At 38.4% G+C, this 22,983-nt stretch overlaps 2 protein-coding genes across 4 annotated transcripts in view; both read left to right on the forward strand.

Moving 5' to 3' along the window:
* The window catches only part of NISCH (nischarin), a 49,385-nt gene extending 37,869 nt beyond the window's left edge, over nucleotides 1-11,516 (forward strand). For all 3 annotated transcript variants that reach the window (XM_075183077.1, XM_075183078.1, XM_075183079.1), the window contains exons 20-21: nucleotides 857-1,018; nucleotides 9,393-11,516. In XM_075183077.1, coding sequence (XP_075039178.1) covers nucleotides 857-1,018; nucleotides 9,393-10,012 — 782 coding nt within the window. In that variant the 3' untranslated portion in view covers nucleotides 10,013-11,516. The remainder of the gene's footprint in view (nucleotides 1-856; nucleotides 1,019-9,392) is intronic.
* Nucleotides 11,517-13,819: 2,303 nt separating this feature from the next.
* STAB1 (stabilin 1) overlaps nucleotides 13,820-22,983 on the forward strand; it is a 179,409-nt gene continuing 170,245 nt past the window's right edge. Inside the window, exon 1 of the mRNA XM_075183082.1 lies at nucleotides 13,820-14,197. Coding sequence (XP_075039183.1) covers nucleotides 14,129-14,197 — 69 coding nt within the window. The 5' untranslated portion in view covers nucleotides 13,820-14,128. The remainder of the gene's footprint in view (nucleotides 14,198-22,983) is intronic.

The following is a 22,983-nucleotide window of genomic DNA, read 5'->3' on the forward strand; positions in this document are numbered from 1 at the left end:
GGGGATATTCTCCATCTGTACCATACTCTTTTATACTTATCCACTAGGTTCCTGCTGGTGTACATGAACCTTTCATGGCCGACTGTATCGTTAACGAGGTCAATCCAGCTACTCAAAGTCGGACCTTCAGGTGCCATCCATTTCCTAGCTATCACCACCTTTGCCAACATAAGTAACGTGTTGATAAGCAGTCTAATAAGTCTACGGGTTTTTTTTCTCAAGCCTACACCGAACATACAGAGTTTTGGAGTCAAGGCCACCACTCCCACCTCTAATTTTTTAATACAATCCTCCACCTCTCCCCAGAAGGATGAAACCAATGGACATTCCCAGAGCATATGCCAAAAGTCTCCTTTCTCACTCCTACACTTGGGACATAACACCTTCTGACCACCACTGAACCTAGAAAGCCGAAGAGGGGTGAGATATGCTCTGTGTAACAGAAAAAACTGAACTTGGTGAAATCTAGCTGATGCAATTAACCTCCTTTGGGCTACATATCACTATATCCCATGCCTTATCACTAAGACGCCCCAGATCCCCCTCCCACCTGCATCGCAGCTCCGGCAAGCCCTCTTCGCCAGATCCTTCCACCAATATTGAATACAAAAGTATATCATCATTTTTGGCAAAAACAAATTGGTAATCTTGTAGGTGTATCATTAGTAATGGTAGTATATTATTTTTTGTAATATTGCCTTAGAATATGGCAGTTCATGGTAACAAAGATCATTAGGCATCTAATTATACTTGGATCTGTCTTGATGCATGTGATGGCAACTTTTATCCTGTTATGAGCAAATTTCCCCTATTTATTAAGTTTTATGATCTTGATTTTATTCTTATTTCCCTGCAGGCACTTCTCCAGACCATGTTGTGACGTGTTTGACTAGAGACAGCTACACCACACACACATTCATACAACAGCTAATGTCTGTGTTGTCCCTGCTGGCACGGACACCTTCCCCTGAACCAATAGAGAGAGACTTCTACTCAGAATTTGGGAAGAAGAAAACAGGTAACAGGAGCCAAACTTTCACATACCTTGCGTTAACAAAGTGAAACTCGACACACTTTTCACCTAGATTAACATGAGACAACCTGTGATTTTCTATAATCTACCAGCAAATCAAGCTGTTACTTGTATAGCTGTGTCCTCTTTAAAGAAGCAATCCCATGGAAAAAATGAGGTGTGTTTTTTTTAACATAAATTGCTGTGGAAGGTTATACGAAGCTTGGTAATTACCATTTTTCTTTGGTTTGTTTCTTCGGACTGCTATTTGATTTATAATTCTGCACAGTTTTCACAGACATGTGGCATATGATGTAGTAAGCAGAGAGGCTTTAGAAAGTCTATCTGAGCTCTGTCTGCACTGTAAAATCCTCTCCTCTCTGGATTCATATGAGATGCTAAGAGTCTGGGTGGTAAATTTATCAAGCTGTGAGCTTCCGGCGGGTTTGAAAAGTGGAGATATTCCCTATAGCACCCAATCAGATTCTAGCTATTATTTTGTGGAGTGTACTAAATAAATAACTGATTGGCTGCTATAGGCAACATCTCTAATTTTGAAATCCGCCGGAAACTCGCAGCTTGATAAATTTATCCCCGAGTCTGTGTTTGTGACAGGCAGCCATAGTTGTCTGCCCTCCAGAAAGATATTGAAAAGGTAATAATGATTTGTAGGTGGACAACTAAAAATAGGACTATCAGAGGCATGATTACAAGATAACTTACTGTTTAAAGGGGGGGAAACTTATATGTCTGATTGCTGCTATAAACTATCCTTTTGGCCCCACATAACTGATACTGGCACTACGTAATGTGCTTATAGAAAACCATCTTGCTTCTATTTTTTGGGCATGCAGTACTAATAGACGGGTATATAGGCTGCCCAGCTGATGTCGTGTATTGTCATTTGCCAAATGCGTGACACATTGCACAAGAACGTGTTAATCTTTGTCTTGTGCTACAGAGAGACCTTTTTCAGAATTTTAGGATAGTTTGAGGTGAACACATTAGTAGTTCAACTACAGCTTACAAACACTCTACTTGAGCCTGATTTATACTCTTACAGTATGTAAGGCGTGTTCCTTGATAGGCTTTTTATGACAATGAAAAGGATTAGCGAGATTATCCAGCCATTCCAATTCAGGAGAATAATCGCAAAGGAAAAACATTGGCAGCCTTTGATCATTATAAAGTTTATTAATCAGTATTGTACACAGTCTTGCTAAAGTACTGTGTTGCTATCTACTTGAAAAGGGACTTTTGAGAAGGAAAATTAAAGAATATATTTTATAGTATTTAAAGTAAGTTATAAATATTTTTATTGTGGATCAGGTGCCTCGATGCACATTAGTGTTCCTGTAACAGAATGGCCAAGACAGTCTGAGGGCCACTCATGGTGAGGAACGAATAATGTTATTCTGAGTTGTAGGCCAGGCCATCCACTTTTTTTACAGTAATAAAATTATTTTTTATTTAAAAACATACAAACATAATTGTATGTTTCAGCACAACCAGGCATCTCAGTCTCTAACTGTTCTCACTGTCCTCCTTTTATTCATTCTGTCACCAGTGCTCCTGACAGGAGAAAATGCTCCTGTGATTAGTCAGTGAATTACACAATCACCATGCACTCCCTTCTCTCAGTGGTAGAGAGGGAATAGAGGTGCTGGGGTTTGCAGCATGCTCTGACGGGTGGAAAATGCATAGTGCTTTAATCATCCACATTAATCTACAGGCAGACCATTTCATTTCACCCTTGTTAGGGCTCATCAGTAGAGTCAATTATCGGAAAACCATGCAAACTTCTACAAAGACAATTCTCATTGAAATAATGACAGCAAGTATGGAGTCAATATATTAATTCAGAAGGACTAAGTTCTAAGAAATTGTCATTTTCCTATTTCTACAATTTCTTTGCTAGTGTTTTTTTTAGGGGGGGTTAGATGTGTTTTCTCTTCTGTTTTCATGAAATTTGTACATGTTTATACATCTAGTGCTGTATGTTGTCAGTTAAATTTGTTGACAGCTTAATATTGAATATCTCTCACGTGGCACCAACATTATGTTGAGATGTATTTGGTCTGTTAGGTAATCTTGAAAGTTTGACTTAAGAAAGGATGTGACCGCAGCAGAGGGGAAAAAAAATCTGTGTCAAATGTGTGCTAGGTTGTTGGCTTTTGACTATAAAAATGTAAGGGGAGATCTATCCATTGGCAACTTTTTTGAGAAGCAAAATCAGCATAAATATATCATTAATTCTCCAAAATATTAAAATTCAGACCATTTTGGGCATTTTTTTGCTGAGCAAAATTACTGCTTTTTTCATTATTTTAAATAGGCGGTGCAGAAAGCATTTTCATTGGCAGCAGAAAGCCTATTGTAATGCACATAGAAATGAATGGGAAAAGCTCAGCCAATCACAAGCAATGCTGACATGCTGGTCGTTTTTGATTGGCACAGCAGATCCTCCAGGATTATTGAAAATAATGGCGCTGGCGGCACAGCAATGCAATACTATTGTGGAACTGTTTCAGGATGCCCTAGCTGACAGCATGCTGACGCTTGTAGTTTCTCCACATTGTTTAATTATTTAGAAAATATAATTAACCCCTTGAGTGCGACTGGTGGTAGTCTCTTAACCGATGCTGGTAAGTCCGACAGAGGACACCTACAAAATAAAACCAATTTGAGAAGACAACAACAAGAATATACACAGACTTACCTGATCAGCGACTGTCCAGATATCCGATCGTAGCAGGACACTGACAGCAGCTTCTTCCGAATGCACAGGTGTCCGGCAGTAGTGCCTGAAGTCAGTGCGCCCTCAATTAATTTTTATTTAAAGCGGTAATGTCGAGGCCCCTCTCTTAACAGTTAACCTGCGTGGTTCCAATATTGCCGCTTTAAATAAAAATTCATTGAGGTCACACTGACGTCAGGCACTACTACCGGACACCTGTGCATTCGGAAGAAGCTGCTGTCAGTGTCCTGCTACGATCGGATATCTGGACAGTCGCTGATCAGGTAAGTCTGTGTATATTCTTGTTGTTGTCTTCTCAAATTGGTTTTCTTTTGTAGATGTCCTCAGCGTCGGATTTAACAGCATCGGCGACGCTTACCCCACCCGAGTGCGACTCATCCTATACATGACTCACTAAACTGCTTAAGCTCTGCGTTTAAGAGGTTAAGAAAATCCACTGTGGTCTGTATTTTTTGATACTGCCAGAGAAAGAAACCTTTCCTCCATTAGAAACATGCATGTGCTTGAATGCACACAGTCTATTGGAAATAGCCAGGGATAGGGTGAGGCTCTTTTAGAGCCTCTATCTCTCTATTCCTGACATTTAGAAAGCTGGGGTTACCCTTGTTTCAAAGAGAAAATCCCCTCCCCTCCCTGTTTATTTATTGCCTGATGATATTTTTTGATCATCAGACTTTGATACATATGTGATAACCCCAAAAGTACTCAGCACTGGAGTGAGAAAATCCTCAAAGGCGAAGGAATTATTAGAGCTTTTTCCAATTCAGTTCATTTGGCAATTCATTTCTATGGGCTTTCTGTGCCCAATTAAATGCATTGTCCAATTTAAATAAATGGGAAATCTCACTCCTCTCGCTGGTTTTAATTTATTTTAATTAATTACTGGTTTTAATAAGCTTAATTTTGGATATATCCATGGAAATTTTGCAAATAAGATTTTATTAAACTCGCTTGCGCCACACTATGCAATGCAGAAATCAATCATTTCTGTGACTGTGAGATGTATGGCGATTTTTATTTTGTAAACCACTTGAAAAAAGAAAATGAGACACTTGCTCACAATTGCCGATTGATAGATCTCACTCATCAATTCAGCACGAGGTCCCACTGTGGACACTTCCAGGTATAAGGTCACCTGAAAATCTTACGAGGCTCCGATGGGACACAGTGTAGAATATAATTGACTTGTTCCCAGACCTGCTTTGTATACCTATTTTTATTTGTACTCTGCCCTTTAGATACAGATTGTCACTCCAAAACTGTTTAGTAGTTTGTCTGAATATCTTATATGTTTTGTTTTTTTTCATGAGTTAAAGTATGTCCCTTCATCAGGACGGCAAGTGTTTAACAGCTATTGACGTTAATCATTCTAAGCTCTTGTAGCACAGGAAGTAATGACGAGAATCTGAACAACAGGAAAGCAACATAATGTAATCGACTTTCAGCGTTCAGAATAAAACCCTTACTGCTAACATTCAAGGGTCAACCCATCGGTTTATCTTTCTTTGAAGGATAACTAAATCTGAATAAATGTTAATATGTGTTTTTGTAAAGATTTTTTTGGTTTTTAATTTAGGATTTGCAATTGAAATGTTTTGTTGTCAAGCGCTCAACCACCCCTCCCAGCAGTCCAGGTTTTAAGGCTATCCACGCTAGAGCACAGGTGACTTGGTTAGTGCCTCAGTCATTTTGAGTCCACCGCCTGTGTTCAAAAACTTTAGTTAAAGCTCATAAATAGAGGCTTATTGTGTCTTTCACAGCGGTTGGTTGGTTTTGCTGTAATCACCGACCGTCTGAAATATTGTGGCTGTAGGCGGTGGATATTTTATATTTTATATTCTATACAGTTGGAGTGCTGTAAAGTATGCTGAACTGTTTTTCTTTATTATTTTGCTGTTATTAGCTGGTCAATGCTGGTCATTATAAGTTTCCTGCTGGGATTGGCATATACATGATACCAGTTTGTGTGGAGCCTTCCTCACATGAAACAAGATGAGATCCTTGTCTCCAACAGTAACATCCTAAGGGGTATCGGTGTCTACGTTCTCACCTCCCCCATTGCTCCAGTCACAGTTGCTCTGCAAGTAATTGATTGTAGGATGACAGGAGTCTCTTCTGCACCTTCCTGCTGTCACTGTAACATGGTGACTGACAACGTGAGAGAGGTTGGGACAGGAAAGACAGAGGAAGTACTTTCCCTCTTCTGTCCCCAACGCACTCACTGTGTCAGTCATGATACTTTTGTGTATGGTCGACCTCAAGCAGCAGAAGGGCTCACAATGCCTGTCTGTGCTGTGATTTTATGTTTTTGTATTTTACAGTGTTTTTTTTACCTCTGCAGTGTACAGATGTGCTAGGTTTTTATGGCTTACTTTGTTCTTTGGTTGTGTCTGAAACATTTAAAACCTATGTTACAAGAAATGTGCTATTTTATATTTTGAAATCAAGTTTTTTTTAAACGTTTTAATTTGAAATGACAATTTGTAAAAACAAAATAAATAGGCAATGCCAGGTGTTCAATAATACCATAATAGTAAAAAGACAAATATAAACAAACAAACAAAATATTTAATAGAATGGCATTTTAAGTATTTTTAAACATAGATTAAGGGGGTAGAGTGAGAGAAAAGGTAAGGGGGGGGTATGGTGGAGAAGAAAGATGGTGCTGCAAACTGAAAGTATGGAGAAAAGACAAATATGCCATGGTCACAGACCTATTGTAATGGAGCCAGAGTAAATTTAATAAGTGTTAAATTTGTGAAAGGTCAGCAAAAAAACATACATATGCAATATTCAACGATTATGGAGTAACAGGAGTGGGAAAAGTAAAAGTGAACCAGGGCTCCCATATGGGGTCAAATTTATCTGCTGTTCCTTGCAATTGAAAAGTAATAATTTTTTCCCATATTCTTAACATGCTGAAGGGGAGGTAGGTACGGGTCCTTCCAGTACTTGGCTATATAAGATGTATCTGCATTTACGATATGAGAAACAAGTTTATTAGAAGAATAGGGGAGAAATTAAATTTAATGTCCAGAATCTGTTCAAGCATTTCTCACCAAAATATTTTGATTTTGGGACAATGTCACCAAATAGGGATAAAGTCACTGCTATGTCCACAGCCCCTCCAGCACAAGGGAGATGTATCTGGAAATATTATATGTAGTCTCATAGGTACAAGGTACAACCTTCTATACATATTGTATGAATTTTTTGAGAGGTTGTTGTTTTTTTTTTTTGTTTTTTTAATAATTTTATTATGTCCATAGAGAGGTTTTTCCTTAACCACCATTGTCAGTCACAGAATTAAACAGGAAAGATGTTAGGGCTTTCTACTTTTCCCTCCCTCCCTCTAGTAAACCGTTTTTCTCTTCCCATTCTTCAAGGGTCAGATTTCATAGTCTTTCTAATATACAGTATAACAGACATTGACCTATTAATTTGTCTCCTAATCTGTGAACAAACTTGCTTTTGGCTTCTACACACCTGTAACTGTGTCCACTATTGTTCAGAGTCCAGGGCCTGATTAATGGTTCAGGCCATTTTAGGTTAATATGCTCATAGTGCCCCCTCACCTTACATGTCAGGTTTAAATGAACGCCTGCTTAATTTAAAATCCGGCTTCCTTCATCCCCCTTCCTCAAACACTGTTTATTTTCCTATGTTTTGGAACTTAGCTTTTTAAAAGTGTCACAACAATTCTGCACACACTCCTCCCTTAAGCTTAGAGCCCTAGGCTGCACCCTAGCCAGCCTATTGGATAATTGGGGCCAGGTTCAGACTAATCTATTACCACTATGCAGCACAAACCAATGCCCTAATACTACTATATTGCTATTTTACTGACATGTGCTCCAGTTTCAACCATATTTTTCTTCTACAGAGCAATATCTGAATTAAATTATAGGTTTACAGTTTCACACTAGCATACCTTTATGAAATATTCTAGTTAGAAGTATTGCAATACCATTGTATCCCTTGAGCATATATTCAGAGCAGCCAGTAACTCTGGATAGTAGAGAAGAGGGTCTGAGTAAAAAGACACATCTCTGGTCTGGACAGATTTATCCAAAAGTTGGGGTCCAAAGTTAGAAGCCAGTGAACATAAAAATAACAGTGGTCAGTGTATGTCTATAAGAGATTATATGCAAATTATACTGACCTGCACAGTCCACAAAGTAGATCTCTAGCGTCAGTAACCCCCGAGTCAGCCAGTCACTTACACGATATAAACCTTTGTCCCCCATGCCAAACCACTTTCTCCATAAGTCATGCTCTGTTCCCAGGACATGATATATTTGATATCCATCAAACTAGCACTTAAAAGTAGTCGGTATATAAATTTGCAAACATCACACTTTTGGAGTTTCTCCATGCAGCCTGCTTATAGGGGATGGCTGGCTTTTTTATGTACCAGCAATCTCATAGGATAGCATTACATGCAGGAAGTGCTTAGTGCCAGTCCATTCTTTGGTTACCAGGATGTATGGGGTTTTTTTTGTTTTTGTTTAAAGAATGCCTTTTGTTGAGTGCTGAGATGCACACACAAAAACAAATATCACATTGTCGCTTTAACACTGATTATAGATGTACTAACAATGTATTAGAAGAAAAAAATGTTTGAAATGAATTATTGGCAGTTATATTGCCTATCAGCTGGCATTGTATCTGTCTCTTCTTGCTGTGACAGCCAGCCAAGTTAATGCAGTGCAGCGTTGTTAATTTTTTTTTCCTGTGTGGCTTGCATATCACATGCTTGTAGCAATCTAGCAGCGCAGTATGAGCTTTATGGTAAGTCTGTATTGTCTATGAGAAAAAGGCATGAACAATGCCTGTGGTTTAAGGCCTGTGAATGTAAACAAATAAAAGAGTGTTATATTGCAAGGCTTGATTACATTTGACAAGGTGGCTATTGTAGGGGATATCTCAGCATATCACAACTGTCCAGAGACAGAGCCCCGTCCTGCTGTATAGTGCTATCTCATTGGTTTCCAAAGAGACACAACTTTCATTCTGGGAAGTTCAGCTTGTATATATTAACTAAATACATTAAGAAATTGCAAAATAAGAAATGTTATTTCATCATGTATACTTGATTTTTCTCTCTAGAGATGTAAAACAATATAATGAAAGAATGACACAATGATTGCCACCTACACCTTTAATTTTCAATGAACAACGGTTCATTTATATTACAAAATGTATTTTATCAGTTATACATTATTATATAAAATATGTATCTATGTCCTCCCCTATTGTCAAATGGGTGCCATGGCATGTATTTACAACAGATGGCGAAGGCTCCAAACTTATCCACCCTATTGATCCATCTAGCCCAACAGACCCAGTACCAGTGAATCCATCATTGACCCTTAACCAGGACCCCCCTGCTGCAATAACCCCTAACTTGTTGTCTAAATAGATCTGAAGAGTGTGTATTGTTTTGAAGGTTTTCTGGTTAGATATACAATGTAATGCCTGCTCCCCACTCTGTACCCCTCCCTTTCTTATTTCTGTACCCCTCCCTCCCTTTCCCTTTCTTATATCTGTACCCTTCATCTTGTAACATTTAAAACTCAGTAAAAATGTTAATGTTGTTAAAATATGTATTTTCTATTTCAGGAAAAATGGAAAATTATGAACTGATTCATTCCAGCAGAGTAAAGTTCATTTATCCAAACGAAGAAGAAATTGGAGATCTCACTTACATTGTTACGGAGCAGAATGACACTTCAGAGATATTACCGTCTTTAAATATCTTACTATATATTCTAGCTTTTAATGTGAACTCTGTAGAAGAGCCTGAACAGGAAACTTTGCTGCAGCCAAAAACCCTTATTCTTACAAGTTCAGACTTGTTTTTGTTCAATGAAGATTACATCAGCTACCCTCTTCCCAATTTTGCCAAAGAACCCCCCAAAAAAGACAAGTACCAGTTGGTGGATGGAAGACGTATTCGAGATTTAGATCGGGTATTAATGGGTTATCAGACGTACCCTCAGACTCTTACATTTGTGTTCGATGACTCCAGCAACCAGGACCTGATGCACAGCTTATCTATGGATCATTTTGGCGAACCTTTAAGTCCGTCTGATAATCAGAAATCATGTAGTGGAAATCAAGAAGTCCAGTGGTCCATATTTATTCCAAGTGCAGATTGCCGTGAAAAACTGATATCACTTCTTGCGCGACAGTGGGAGATTCTTTGCGGTAGAGAGTTACCTTTAGAAATGACAGGATAAAAGCATTTCTGTACGTATGCTGAAGAACTAGATAAGCTTTTGCTGGAATATGTAATCGGGCACTGCACATGGTTTCAAAGCTGCTTGTCCATGCACTTTTTATACGAACATTTACATTTATGTTTAAACAACTAAAGCACATGTCTGGGCAAATCCAAGGGGCAACAACTCCTAAATATGTACTGCAAAAATCGCAGGTCATGTCTATAGACCAATGGTTCCTTAAATGGTTCCACTCTTAGGTTTGACTGACTGGCTTCTTAATGCTGAAACAACTATAGTGAACCAACTGCACAGGTTCAGTCCTGTGGTGCTAAGACCTGTTTCTACAAGCTTTTGAAGAGTTGTGAGATTCACCAAGTATTATTGATTTGGTAATTTAAAGTAAAGTGCACGAATAAGAAGAAAAAAACTATTTTGCTGTATACTATTTGTACTATGTTGTTGTATCTGTGTACTTATCATTCAGTTAATTTACTTAATATTGTACAAGACTGCTATTTTGAGCCTATTCACATTTTTGTATATTTCACTCTGGGGACTTGCATTGCTCTATTTATATGTAACACATGCATCTGCTGATATTAATTAAAATAAGCTTGTGTCCACACACATGAGAACTTTAAACATAAGGTCTGCTTTTGTAATCTAAACAACAAGAAAGAAAAGAGACAATATATTATCTATTTTATTTCAGGTTAAATAGCTTATCACTATAGCCTCTAGATGACTTCTATATATAAATAATTTATAATAGAGATGTTCCTGTTGCAAGCAGGGTGATTTTATATTTGTGCAAGAATGATAGCATGGATTGCCAGCTATGTGCTCACTGGGTCTTACTGTTGTTTAATGTTTGTTTGTTATTGCATGCCCTCATCCTCATGACCCAGGTAGGGTGAAAACACTAAGGATACTCAGTCAGTGAGCTAAGACTGAATATTTGGGCATGCTGCTTTAAACCCAGTGTTTACCCCATATGTCGTCCAATTGCATTCACCTGGGCTGAAACTATTGATTTTAAATTAAAATGTAACGTCAATATGGACCTGTTCACTACATACAGCGGAGGGAGCCTTTTATGTAGGTGTAGCTATTACTTCTGAGAATGCAGCTGACACTACAATCTAGTGACCTTGCATAGCCACAGATGGTGCTACTGTTTCCTAGAGTAGATAGACTGCATTCTTTTGAATATTGGTTCAGACACAAGATGGCTGCCTCTGCTATGTTGTAGATGACAGGTACTTTAAAAAAAACAACATGAATACAGTTCTCTATGTAGTATAATGTGTTCCTGTTTGGTTTAATGAATACAATTAGAAAAATAGCATAATTTATTAAAAAAAAGAAAAGTCATACTTACCTTTTCTAACACTAGAAGTGCACAAAATATATGATTGAACAAATGTTAATAAGCGTGAAGGCACCATTCTGTGCAATATTAATGCTGTTTCCATTTTCTGAAAATGTCATTTCAAAATAAACTATCACTATTTTTCTGCCTGTTGGGTCATATTTTCATTGACAGTGTGTATTATACACCAGGTGAACGTGTGGGGAGCAAAGGGTTAATTATCTGCCAGTACCCTTTGTTGTGATGAGATCAAACACTCTAATGTATCTCTTCTTATCTAAATACTTGTAAGGAGAAAGCAGGATTGTTTTATAAGCTGACCACACAGTGTGATCCTGTTGCTCAGTCTGAGTGCTGACTACCAGGATCTCTTTCCAACTTATCCATGCCATTCTGCAGTCTTGTCTTGCAGGCAGATTACATGGAGGCCTGTTAGTGTAGTCAGAAGGTGACTTTACACGCAGGCTGACATTAGTGATGCACCAACCACATTTACAATCATGTACAATAATGATCAAGTCAGTTTCAAATTAATTGGCGCTATATGTGTTTTAGTGTCACACACAAGTGATATTTGGCCCCATTTTGCTCATATGGCCAGAGTTATCAGTGTGTATGTGAACAGTAATGCATTCATGTATTGTATTGAAAAATAGAAGTGAATGCTAACATTATCCAGAAACCATTGACACATCATTGGAACTGAAGGCAACCTGGAATAATTGGATGTAATTGGGTCCCTGAAATTATCTGTAAACGCGGTTTATAAGTAACAAAAGAAGCATTGCGATTATGCAGATTATCTGCCAAAAGCATATGTACATGCCTATTTTATTGCTATATAAGAAACCTGCACATAGTTTTGTGTGTTGGTAGAAACAGAAAAAAAACATGTTTTTAAAGTCGAACTTACAACTTCCGGACATTAAGTTCAACTTTCATTTTTATCATTTCATTTTTCTCCTAAAATGTTGCTCAGTTTAGCTTCACTTTTGTTATATTAAGAGTGAAAGGAGATCTGTATTGTCCGTAATACATGTTTTTAAAGTTTTTATATTACATTGGTCAAAGTGTGACTGTCCCATTAACAATTTACACCACCACTTGAACAGGAGAATATTAGGTAATTATGTGGCAAAAACAATGCTGTACGCCCATCTATAAAACTGGGAATATATCCCTATATGCTCCTTCTCCACTTAAACTTATTTACATAATCCTGTCCTGTAAAATGACACTTAGGTGCAAAACTAGACATTTATGTACCTAATCTGTACTTAGCAAGGCGCACTCCCCAATCTGTCCAACTTCTCCCAAGCAAGTGTAAACCTTTGCAGATGCTGCTATTATGGGCTGCATATCCATGCAGATTTTTGTAAAATGAGACACAGTTGGGCAAAGGTATAGACAAGTGACCTTCAGAAGAACATTTATTTGCTCTTCAAGGTCATAAACATTCTTTAATGTGTACTTTAAAAAGTAAAGTCCAGATTTTCTTATTCTATATAAGCAGTTCTATCATGTTAAGATTAAATCAAATTGGAATTCAAAATTAAAATGGATGTTGTTAGGAAAGCAGGATTATACAGATAAGAGAATTTAAAGAAAGGGGTAAAAGAAAAGCAAGAGGATTTAGAGGACACACATCTCTGTTAATTATGGTAGATAACGGATTCAAACCAGAGGTTACACCCTCTAAAAGCTCTTGTCAGAAGAATGCAGCAATGTCTTGTTAATGGTATTCACTTGAGAAAGAGGCAAGTCACCATATTTAACATGAAAGTATAACATGGAGGTAAATTTTATTTTAAAAAAATACTACCATTTTCTGCTGCTGAGAAGTCTGTAAAATTAAATGTGGGTTTTCGGCCAAAATGCAACAAAATATAAACATTATTATAGATCATCTTGTGGTCAATTGTTGAATATACTTTTTTTCATTGCGTAGATATAGTCTTCAAATTGTGAACTGCAACAGCTACAGTATGAAAAGTGATTCAGAATCCGTCCATTCTATTAACAATTGTTCAATTTATTTCAAAATGTGTTTCCTCAAAATCTGCAGCAGCATTTGTTTGTGTAGTCATGCAAATGGGGTATTTATGGATATATTGTGTTCGAGTTTAGCAATATGTTTTTACTTAGAATTAAGCAAGCACCTAAATAAAAAAATAAAAAATGGCAGACTAGATGGACCAAGTGGTTCATATCTGCCGTCAAATTCTAGGGGCTATGTTTACTAAACTGCGGATTTGAAAAGAGATGTTGCCTATAGCAACCAATCAGATTCTAGCTGTCTTTTTTGTAGAATGTACTAAATGACAACTAAAATCTGGTTGCTATAGGCAACGTCTCCACTTTTAAATATACCCCTAGGACTTAAGTAATGACCATTCAGAGCTACAATCCTTTCAAGTCACCAGCTCATTTACTCAACTGCATTCTCATCATTTTACAGATTTTCATGAGGTGCCGATTTCATTCGAAAGATCGGAGCTTCCTTCCATGTGTTTTGAACTGATATGAAAAAGGAAATCCGGAGTTGTTCCTGTTCTCCCCCTTTACTTTTTTTTTGTTAAAAGGAAGAGAGGAGGTTTGTGCTTGTTGCTTGAATAGATCAGAATTACTCCAGCCTGTTCAGATACTGAAGTTGTGTCCAAATGACACTCTAAAACGTCTAAGTCCATTTACCCAGCTTCCCACGTTGGACTCGTATCTTACTATCACCAGCTGATGACATACCCCAGACACATCTGAAAATGCTCTGCCCTGGATATGGCTATATTCTTTTAATGGCTTATATGGGAATAGTAGCACCGCAAATTTCGGTGAGTTTGTTGAAAATGGGGAACATCCTCGTGTTTTTTCATTCATATTTCAGAGAGAATTATAGGAGGACTGAGTTGTGTCACTTGTGCTCAGTCAGTGTGTAAGAAATGCATAGGCTACATTTTGTGAGATTGAATATTTATAAATCGTTGCGCACGTTTGACCTAATACTACACTTGTTTGTAGATTTTGATGTGGTGGGAAGTTACTTGTAAAGAACATCCTGGAAATGTTTGTAAGATTTGAGACGGTTAAACAGATGCATAATTATAATAAAAATATATTCTGCTGAACATGTTTAATTGTTAATCTTTATAGTTGATTAGAAGAAGACATTATTTAGCTATAAGTGAGTGTTGTATGTTCAAGGGTTATTTATGTAGAGGCAAATAAGTTCTAGATTTTATTGTTAGCATTAGTTTGAAATTAAAATAGTTCTATCATGAATCCTTAAGCATATATATACGTGTGCGTAATAAATAAGCAGGGTCACCAGGCGTTGCGCGGGTCCGATTTTGTAATGTTTTGCAGTTTTAATATATTAGCAAATTATTTGGTAAATAGACCAAAAATGCTGTTTACAAAATAAGAACTGTTGCTTTGTCGTGTTGTTGCGAAGTTTCCTTCCAACAGTTAAACAATTGTTACAACCCAAAATTTATGTTTTCACTGTTTGATGCATTGTTGCGTTGCCGCTATGTGGTCTAATAGGTTACTTTTTTGATACTAAATAACCATAAAAGATTTTGGCAGCTTTACCTTGAGAGCTGTGTAAGATATTCACCAATAAACAAACACACACACATATATATATATATATATATATATATATATATATATATATATATAATGTGTGTGTATCCTTCTCCGTGGCAACTGATTGGTGAAGTCTAACCGATAATACACAGGCTCACCTGTGCAGCTAAAGTATTGCTGTCAGATTATTGTTGTTGTTGATATTATTGTCATTATTATTATTATTATTAATCTTTATAGAGCGCAGCAAGATTTCCAAATCACAGTACAGAGAACAGATAGTGGACCGTTCAGGGTAAAACAGTTACAGAACAGTGAGCAAAAATACCAGTACCTTAATAGCTCCAAACATAGCTAGCACAGTGGAGTTGGAGGAGAAGAGAAGAGGGCCCTGCTCGTAAGAGCTTACATCCTAAAGGAAGAGCAAGCAGACAGGAGGCACAATGGGAGTCAAAGGAGATTGATTGCAAGAGGAGCAAGTAGCGGGACAGGGGAAGAGAGGTGAGGAGATCAAGCATGGAGAGAAGGTTAGGTGGATGGGTGATTATCACACATTTCAAAATTTCAGAGCTGAGCCCTTTGTTAGAGGTCCACTTCCACTCTGTTTTACACCAAGTTTTCGCTTTTGCTAAGTAATAATCTTCAAATGTTGTCTACTATTACACAAATCAACGAAAGGTGAAGGTAATTTGTACACAGATTTATAAATACCATTATCCTACATGGACCCAAAGCAACAGACCTGAAATTGGCTTAGTGCAGTAGTCTGGTTGCTGTGCGTTACAGCCTGTTTATGCGGCAGGCACCATGTTGTTAAGTAAGGGTTTGTGTAATTGAAAAATGTTGCATAAAACTCAATTTTACTGTTGGAATTTACTTTTTTGATTATTTTAAATTTTAAAAATTCTGAAAACATTGAAATGGTCTTACTTCTGTTTTCCATATAATGACTAAAACTCATTTCATTTAACAGCAAATGTAGAAATGCCTGTCCAGGCGGGTCTGGGAAATAGTTTTAGCAAGTGTTGGGAACTCCAATACATGAATAGTCCCTGGTGAAACACTTTTACAGTCAGAAGTTTATTATTTCCTGTTCCCTTTATCTGTCAGCCTGATCTGTAATTAAACATGTATAGTAATGCACTTTAAGCTTTTTTTATTCTTCTAAACAGTACATAGTGAATGGGTTGACAAATTTGCTAGTATATAGTCGGAAAATGTTGACAGCAGATGAGGACCAAATTACTTATTAGTAGGGATGTGCACCGGCGACTTTTGGTGTCTCGTGTTTTGTGTTTTGGGTTCGGATTTGTCTCGCAAAACACCTGCCGAAAGGTTTTGGTTCGGATTTAAGGTTTTGGATTCGGATTTTTTTTTTAAAAAAGCATAAAAAGTTCAAAAATCAAGTTTTTGGGCTTATTTTCACTCCTACGCTATTATTAACCTCAATAACATTCAATAACAATCATTTCCACTAATTTACAGTGTATTCTGAACACCTAACAATATTATTAGTCCAAAACGTTGCAACAAAGTATCTTTCTGGACTGCGTAGTGGAGTGGTCCCCACAATATAATAAGAAAACCATCAACTGGTCTTAATTACACCAAAAATTGTACCTGGACTGGGTAGAGGAGTGGTCCCTACAATATAATTAAAAAACCCTCCACGGGTCTGAATTCTACCAAAAAAGTTTATGGACAGCATAGTGTAGTGTTCCCCACAATATTATTTAAAAATTTTGCAGCAACAGTCAACGTTGTTTAATATCTGATACACCTCTATCTGGACTGCATAGTGGAGTGGCCCCGGTACTAAATTTGGTACCGGGGCCACAATACCTCCTCCAACTTCCAAGTGTAGTGTTTATAACATATAAACACTACAGTAGTTCTAGCACGTCAATACCTCTTGTTTTAAATTATGACAGGGCATTTTACTTTTGGTTTAATTTTTTGAATTTGTTGACATTTTGTTTTACTTTTTGAACATGGCAAACGACTGTTGAATGGTCACATAATGCCAAAAAAAGAGTTGCAAGATGGAATTGTCCTTGCTCCCACCCACTCTTATGTTGTTGAAATAGGACGTGCACACTTTAACAAACCAATCATTTCAGCGACAGGGCCTACCAAACAACTGTGGCTGAAATGATTGGTTTGTTTAGGCCCCCACACCAAAAAAAACAATTCATCTCTCCCTGTACAAACTAAACAGGCTCTACTGAGGCAAGATGTCGTCCTCATCCTCAACCTCTGATTCCTCTCCCCCTACAGTGTGTACTTCCTCCTCCTCACACATTATCAATTCGTCCCTGCTGGACTCCACAACCACAGGTCCCTCTGTACTATCTGGAGGGCAGTGCTGTACTTCATTGAGGAATTGATTATTCATTTTTATAAACATCATTTTTTCAACGTTGTGAGGAAGAAAACCTCCTTCACCGCTCACTGACCAGGTTCCCCGCTGCACTAAAAACTCTTTCCGAGTACACACTGGAGGGGGGACAACTCAGGTAAAATAGAGCCAGTTTGTACAGGGGCTTCCAAACTGCCTTTTTTTCCTGCCAGTACAAGTAAGGACTGTCTGACATGTCTATTTGGATGGTGTCAGCAAAATAATCCTCCACCATTTTTGTGACCGCATCCAATGCAATGCAGCAACAGTAGACATGTCTGCAATGATTGGTAGGTCCTTCAGTCCGGACCAGATGTTATCAGCATCCCCGCCAGCGGGTCTTTTAGGAAAACTGAGCTTTTTCCTCGCAGCTTTATCCTCCAAATTTTGGTTTTCCATTATATGTAGCACAAGAGAGCGTACCCCTAAGCCACACACACTCGGCAAAGCCTTTAAAAATTATATGCGGCACAGGAGAGTACCACTGGACTTATACTGCAGAATCAGTGAACGTTGTAATATTGCAGTACCAATGGACTTATACTGCAGGATTGTTTTTGGATATTTTTTTTTAAATTTCTTTTTTTTTTTATAACTTTTTTTTAAATTTTTTATAACTTTGGAATAATGGGGAAATAACAATGCCCTTAGAAGGACAGAGCACAGGACACAGCACCACTGGACTGAGCACAGCACAGCACAGCACAGGATATAGCAGGGCAGAGGACCACCTAACACAACCTCCCTCTACCCTGATCAATGCCTGAGTGAAGATGGCGGTGGCCAGCGGGGAATTTATAGAATCCGAGTATCGCGAGATCCGACAACGGGATTATGACTCGGAGCCTCGCTTTCAGTTTTGCAATTGGCGGGAATACCCGGATCTGTCTCGGATCCGGCTCGGATCGGCAAGGTTTGGGTGGGCTCGGATTTCAGATATCCGAGCCCGCTCATCCCTACTTATTAGTCTTTAGTTTGTTTGTGTCAATGATTAAATTGTTTAACAACTCTGGTGTGTATGAAACCTCAAGTAGACATTTTTCTTATGATGACAGGTTGCCTCATTTAAGGGCACTGCAAATCATTTTGGTTCAATAGATGAATGACCGTATATACTTTAGGGGCCGCACAAGGGCCACATGCTACCTCTAATCTCAGTAATAAGTTAAAACAATACATTTAGTCAAAGAAAGAGACATCAATCTGTAATAACATATCAGCAAGCATTTTAAGGCAAGATAAACAAGTGTTACAAGCTACACCAAACAAATCTGACAATTAAGGAGCTGGATGCTGCAGGTAAAGGTACCCCATCACCAGCCTTACATGGTCCTTCCAGCACCACCCTACCTTCCAGTCTTTGGAGATCCCTATAGAAAAAAAAGCACTGTGCAAAAGTATAAACCATCACCTCAAGTCTATTACTTTTAAACCACTCTTTCATTAAATTTAAACTTTTATTTTTTTTTAATTTAAAATACTGTTTGGTTTATCCTAATTCATGGCTTAAATTAACCCCTTCAGTGCTAGAGACAAATGGGATACCCTAAAGTGCTATGGAGAAGTCCCGCTCGTCCTTAGCACTGATGGTGTTCAAAGTAGTTCAAATAATAAGTGCCAGGAGAAGAGGTAGGGATTGTGCAGTCATGGCACCGGTGTGCGATGATGTCTCTGAACGTGCTGCTCTTATGTTAGGGAATTTAGACTGTAAGCTCCAATGATGCAGGGACTGATGTGAATGAGTTCTCTGTACAGCGCTGCGGAATCAGTGGCGCTATATAAATAAATAGTGATGATCATTACACTTCACACAAAAAATCTGTATTACAGAGAATGGGGTGGACACTAAAAGTGCCTATTCTCCCCTACCTTTCCACCTACAGACTCAGCGGTACCCTCTTCTGAAAGAGGGGAGTTCCCTCTTTCAGGCAATTGTAGTTATTTTCTAGTGATCATGTATGATCTCCAGATAGTAACACCATACGCTATGGAAATCCTTAAAAAGTTCAGGAATGGGGGAGAATCACATTCATCCTGGCTTTAATAAACTCAAGAGTACCCTCATTTACAAGACAGGAGCCCTTCTTTTGAGTTATATGACCCCTTAGTATTTATTATTTAGTGATCACATTTGATCCAGACAATAACACCCTACACTACAGAAAACGCTAAGTGGGCCAGTAATAGTTGATGGTTGTTGTATTACCCAACTTTACCCCCATCCTGGCTGTTAGAAGTATGGGGACTCCTCACTTGAAAGAAAATAATCCGCTCTTTCAATTGATGTGCCCTGTTAGTAGATTTTGTCTGGTGATCATATGTGATCACCAGACATATACACCCCTACAATAGAGAAAGCAATCCAGAGATGCTGGATTAAAATGGCTAGATCTCTCCCATACTAGATTCACTAAACTCAGGGGTACTCTTATTTGACGCGGTAGGTAGTCTAGTTTTCAAAATGGCATGCCTTGTGTGACAGAAGCACTGGGAAAGGGGCAAATAGCATATATATATATATATATATATATGACCCAGGCTTTCTGGCTTATATGATTTTAAATCCCAGGGAGATTGCTTGTGTTTATGAAAAGCTTCCCAAAGAGTGTCTTCAGCTGTTGGCAAAGCTGATAAGGGTCCCTGGGGATATGGATGGAGAGAGAGGGTGGGCTCCCTTCGTGAGGCCCAGTCTGGGTCATCTAATCTTCCAGTCTGACAGCAGACTGATTAAAGGTTGCACCTGCAAGATGCTGATAAATGCTGCTAGACAGTTTCCTCAGTCTCTTAGCCTAGGGAGCCGTCTAGATACCTGTGGAGAAACTGCAGTTTGTGACTAGTAAGCGACGATGTTTTGTGTGTGTGGGACACAAGGTCCTTCACTTGAGAGAGGGAGTTCCTGTGAAGCAGTTAGAAGCGGGACAGGCTAGGAATTTTGTTTCTTTTGTTTTATTTTGAGGCATGGAGAATAAATCTAGCTGAGACTAGTTAAACGAAGATATATTGGAATGGTGTGATATATCTGGCTGAAGTGTTTGAATTGCAGCTGTCTACCCCAGAAGACTGTAACCAAATATGATCTTGTGACACTTATTTTTTAGTCCTATACATTTTTTTTATTTCATTCAAGACTGTGCAAACAAGCAAAAAATGCATTATCATTTTCAAGTGCAAATCTTATTAGTTTCATTTATTTTTTATGAAAACCTATGTACAGAATCCTGTGTTTGAAAGCAGGAAGCACAAAGTATTTCTTACTTTTAGTTCACTTTCTTGCAATTTCAATTAAAAAAATATGGCTATTTTTGTTAGACTATCTTTGCTCTGTCAGATACTATAAGCAAACTAAGGTTATTTTATGACAATTCAAGTTATGCTTTTGTGGGAACTGCATAAACAAATTACTGATATTGATGTTGTAATGTGACCAACCCAATAATAGGCTCTGCACAGGGGGTAAGAAAAGCCTCAGCGATTAATCACCAGACTGATGAGATCAACTGACTGACTTTATTACATGTGGCACTTGTGGGTGTTTGAAGCTTTGTTTTACATTGGGTAAAGTCTAGAAGTGCAGTTGTGCAAAGCAATTTCAGCTCTGCACTGGTGTAAAATTCAAGTGAAAATGGCTATATATAAAAATGTAACTTCACAACCCGGCATTTCAATTAGTAAAATGATATTTAGTTTTGCACTGTTCCACAAAAGGAGCACTAGTGTTCCTACGCCCCCTTGCTCCACCTAATGCCATTCATCCACTGGTGGAATTGCTCAAACTCAAAAACCGCCATCTTGATTGTCAAAGCAATGCACTTTGGCATAAATCTTTAGTGCTCTAATGTAAATAAAGATGTGTGAAGTCACCAAAGAGGACTTTGTGCTTTTTTTCAGTAATGTAATGACCTTTTGAGGTCTTTGCTAAAAACTTAAGTAAGGGATATGTTTCTTTTGCCTCTACTAGGATAAGGATACTTGTTTATGAAAAATTGATGTGGAACACACAATCTTTATTACTCCGCTACCCTCGTAAGCGGCAGTCACTTTGCACTTTTTAAGATCTGCTTGTCATCACAAAATTGTAATTAATGTGTAAAGTTATTGCAGCACATATAGTTGACCTCCATTACGTGTAGTGCTTAATTTGTACATTAAAAAAGTGTGACTCCTCTGCATACTACACCAGGACACATAATGTGGCCATTCTGGAGGGGGTGTGAATAGTTCTTACTCAAGCGTTACTCAACTTGCAGCTCTCTCTATTCTTTCTTCTAATGTTGAGCACACCAGTATTTACTCCATGCAGTTTGTCCTTCATGCTTCCTTGCATTACAGAGCAGCACAATGGGGGGGGGGGGGGGGGATATACCTGCAAATTAAGTGCTGTGTGGGACTAAGTAAATTCCCATTCTCTCTTGTCTCTTTCAGGCCCGGCGCTCCCATTAGGCAAGGTTAGGCAGTTGCCTAGGGTGCCGGGCTCTGCTGGGCGCCACAGAATAAAAAGCATTTATTAGTTTAGTTTAAAACTGTGCGGCGACTGCTGAGCATACCTTAAACGGCTGCCGCACAGCTTGAGATAGATACACGGGGAGGGGGAAGGGCTATGGATCACCACCGCCGCCCACCCCCCCCCCCCCCCCCCCCCCCAAAAAGCTGATGGGGCGCTCTGTCTCCTCTCCTCCACTCACTCACAGACTGTCGGGTGTGACATCATCACGGCCCTAAAGTGTCAGTGAGGGACACTGCCTTGATACCACCATGATGAGTAGTGAGCTGTACACTGTAAAACTGATTCTGTACCATTGCAGGGGGTTTACTGATGCCTGAATCCTCTGTAAACTTTATAAAATAAACAAGTGTCTCTATCTGCACTCCCTATAGCTGGAAATGGAAGAAATAAAGTGCCAAATGGAAAGAAAGAGGAGACCCCTATTTCTGTAGAGGGTGTAAACAATGAAAATATTTCTAATTTCAAGGCGTTCAGATGTAAATAGTATGTAGAGAAGGTGTGTGTAGTGGTAGGGCTGTATAGGTACACAGAAATGATGTAATAACCAAATTACAATAAAATGATAATATTAGGCTCAATAAAATTTCCAACCAGAAGTACAAATCAAAGTGCAGTATGGTGGTATATACAGTATAACCAATAATAATAAAGATCAAAAGGAAACAAAATATAAGGAAATAAAACAAATAAACGGGAAAAAACACAGCCCAGCCAAAAAAATGTATATGTAAATGGGTGGCTTAGGTGGGTGTCATCCTAAATTCATGGTCTGATGTTGTGAAAGACATAGTGAAAGTACTTTATTATACCTCTCATATAATTTGCTTTACCTAGAGCGGTTCAAAAAGGTGATGGCCCACAAACAGAAATAAGAACTTAATCAGCAGGGATAAGTAGTGATGAATTATAAATTTATGTCCAAGGGCTAAAACTGTGCGGGGCTTGGTAGTGATAATATAACAATCAAACCTTACTTGAACAGCATGATCTGCTGATTTTGAGAAGACAGCTTGTAGGAACTTGTATTACCCCTCAGTCCCCTGAACTACTCCTCAGTCCAGTGTGTGACTGAAGATAGATTGGATTGCTGGCTGTTGTTCAGGCAGGTATTCTGTAGATGTGTGATG

Source organism: Mixophyes fleayi, chromosome 8 (assembly GCF_038048845.1).
Source record: "Mixophyes fleayi isolate aMixFle1 chromosome 8, aMixFle1.hap1, whole genome shotgun sequence".
NCBI lineage: Eukaryota > Metazoa > Chordata > Amphibia > Anura > Limnodynastidae > Mixophyes > Mixophyes fleayi.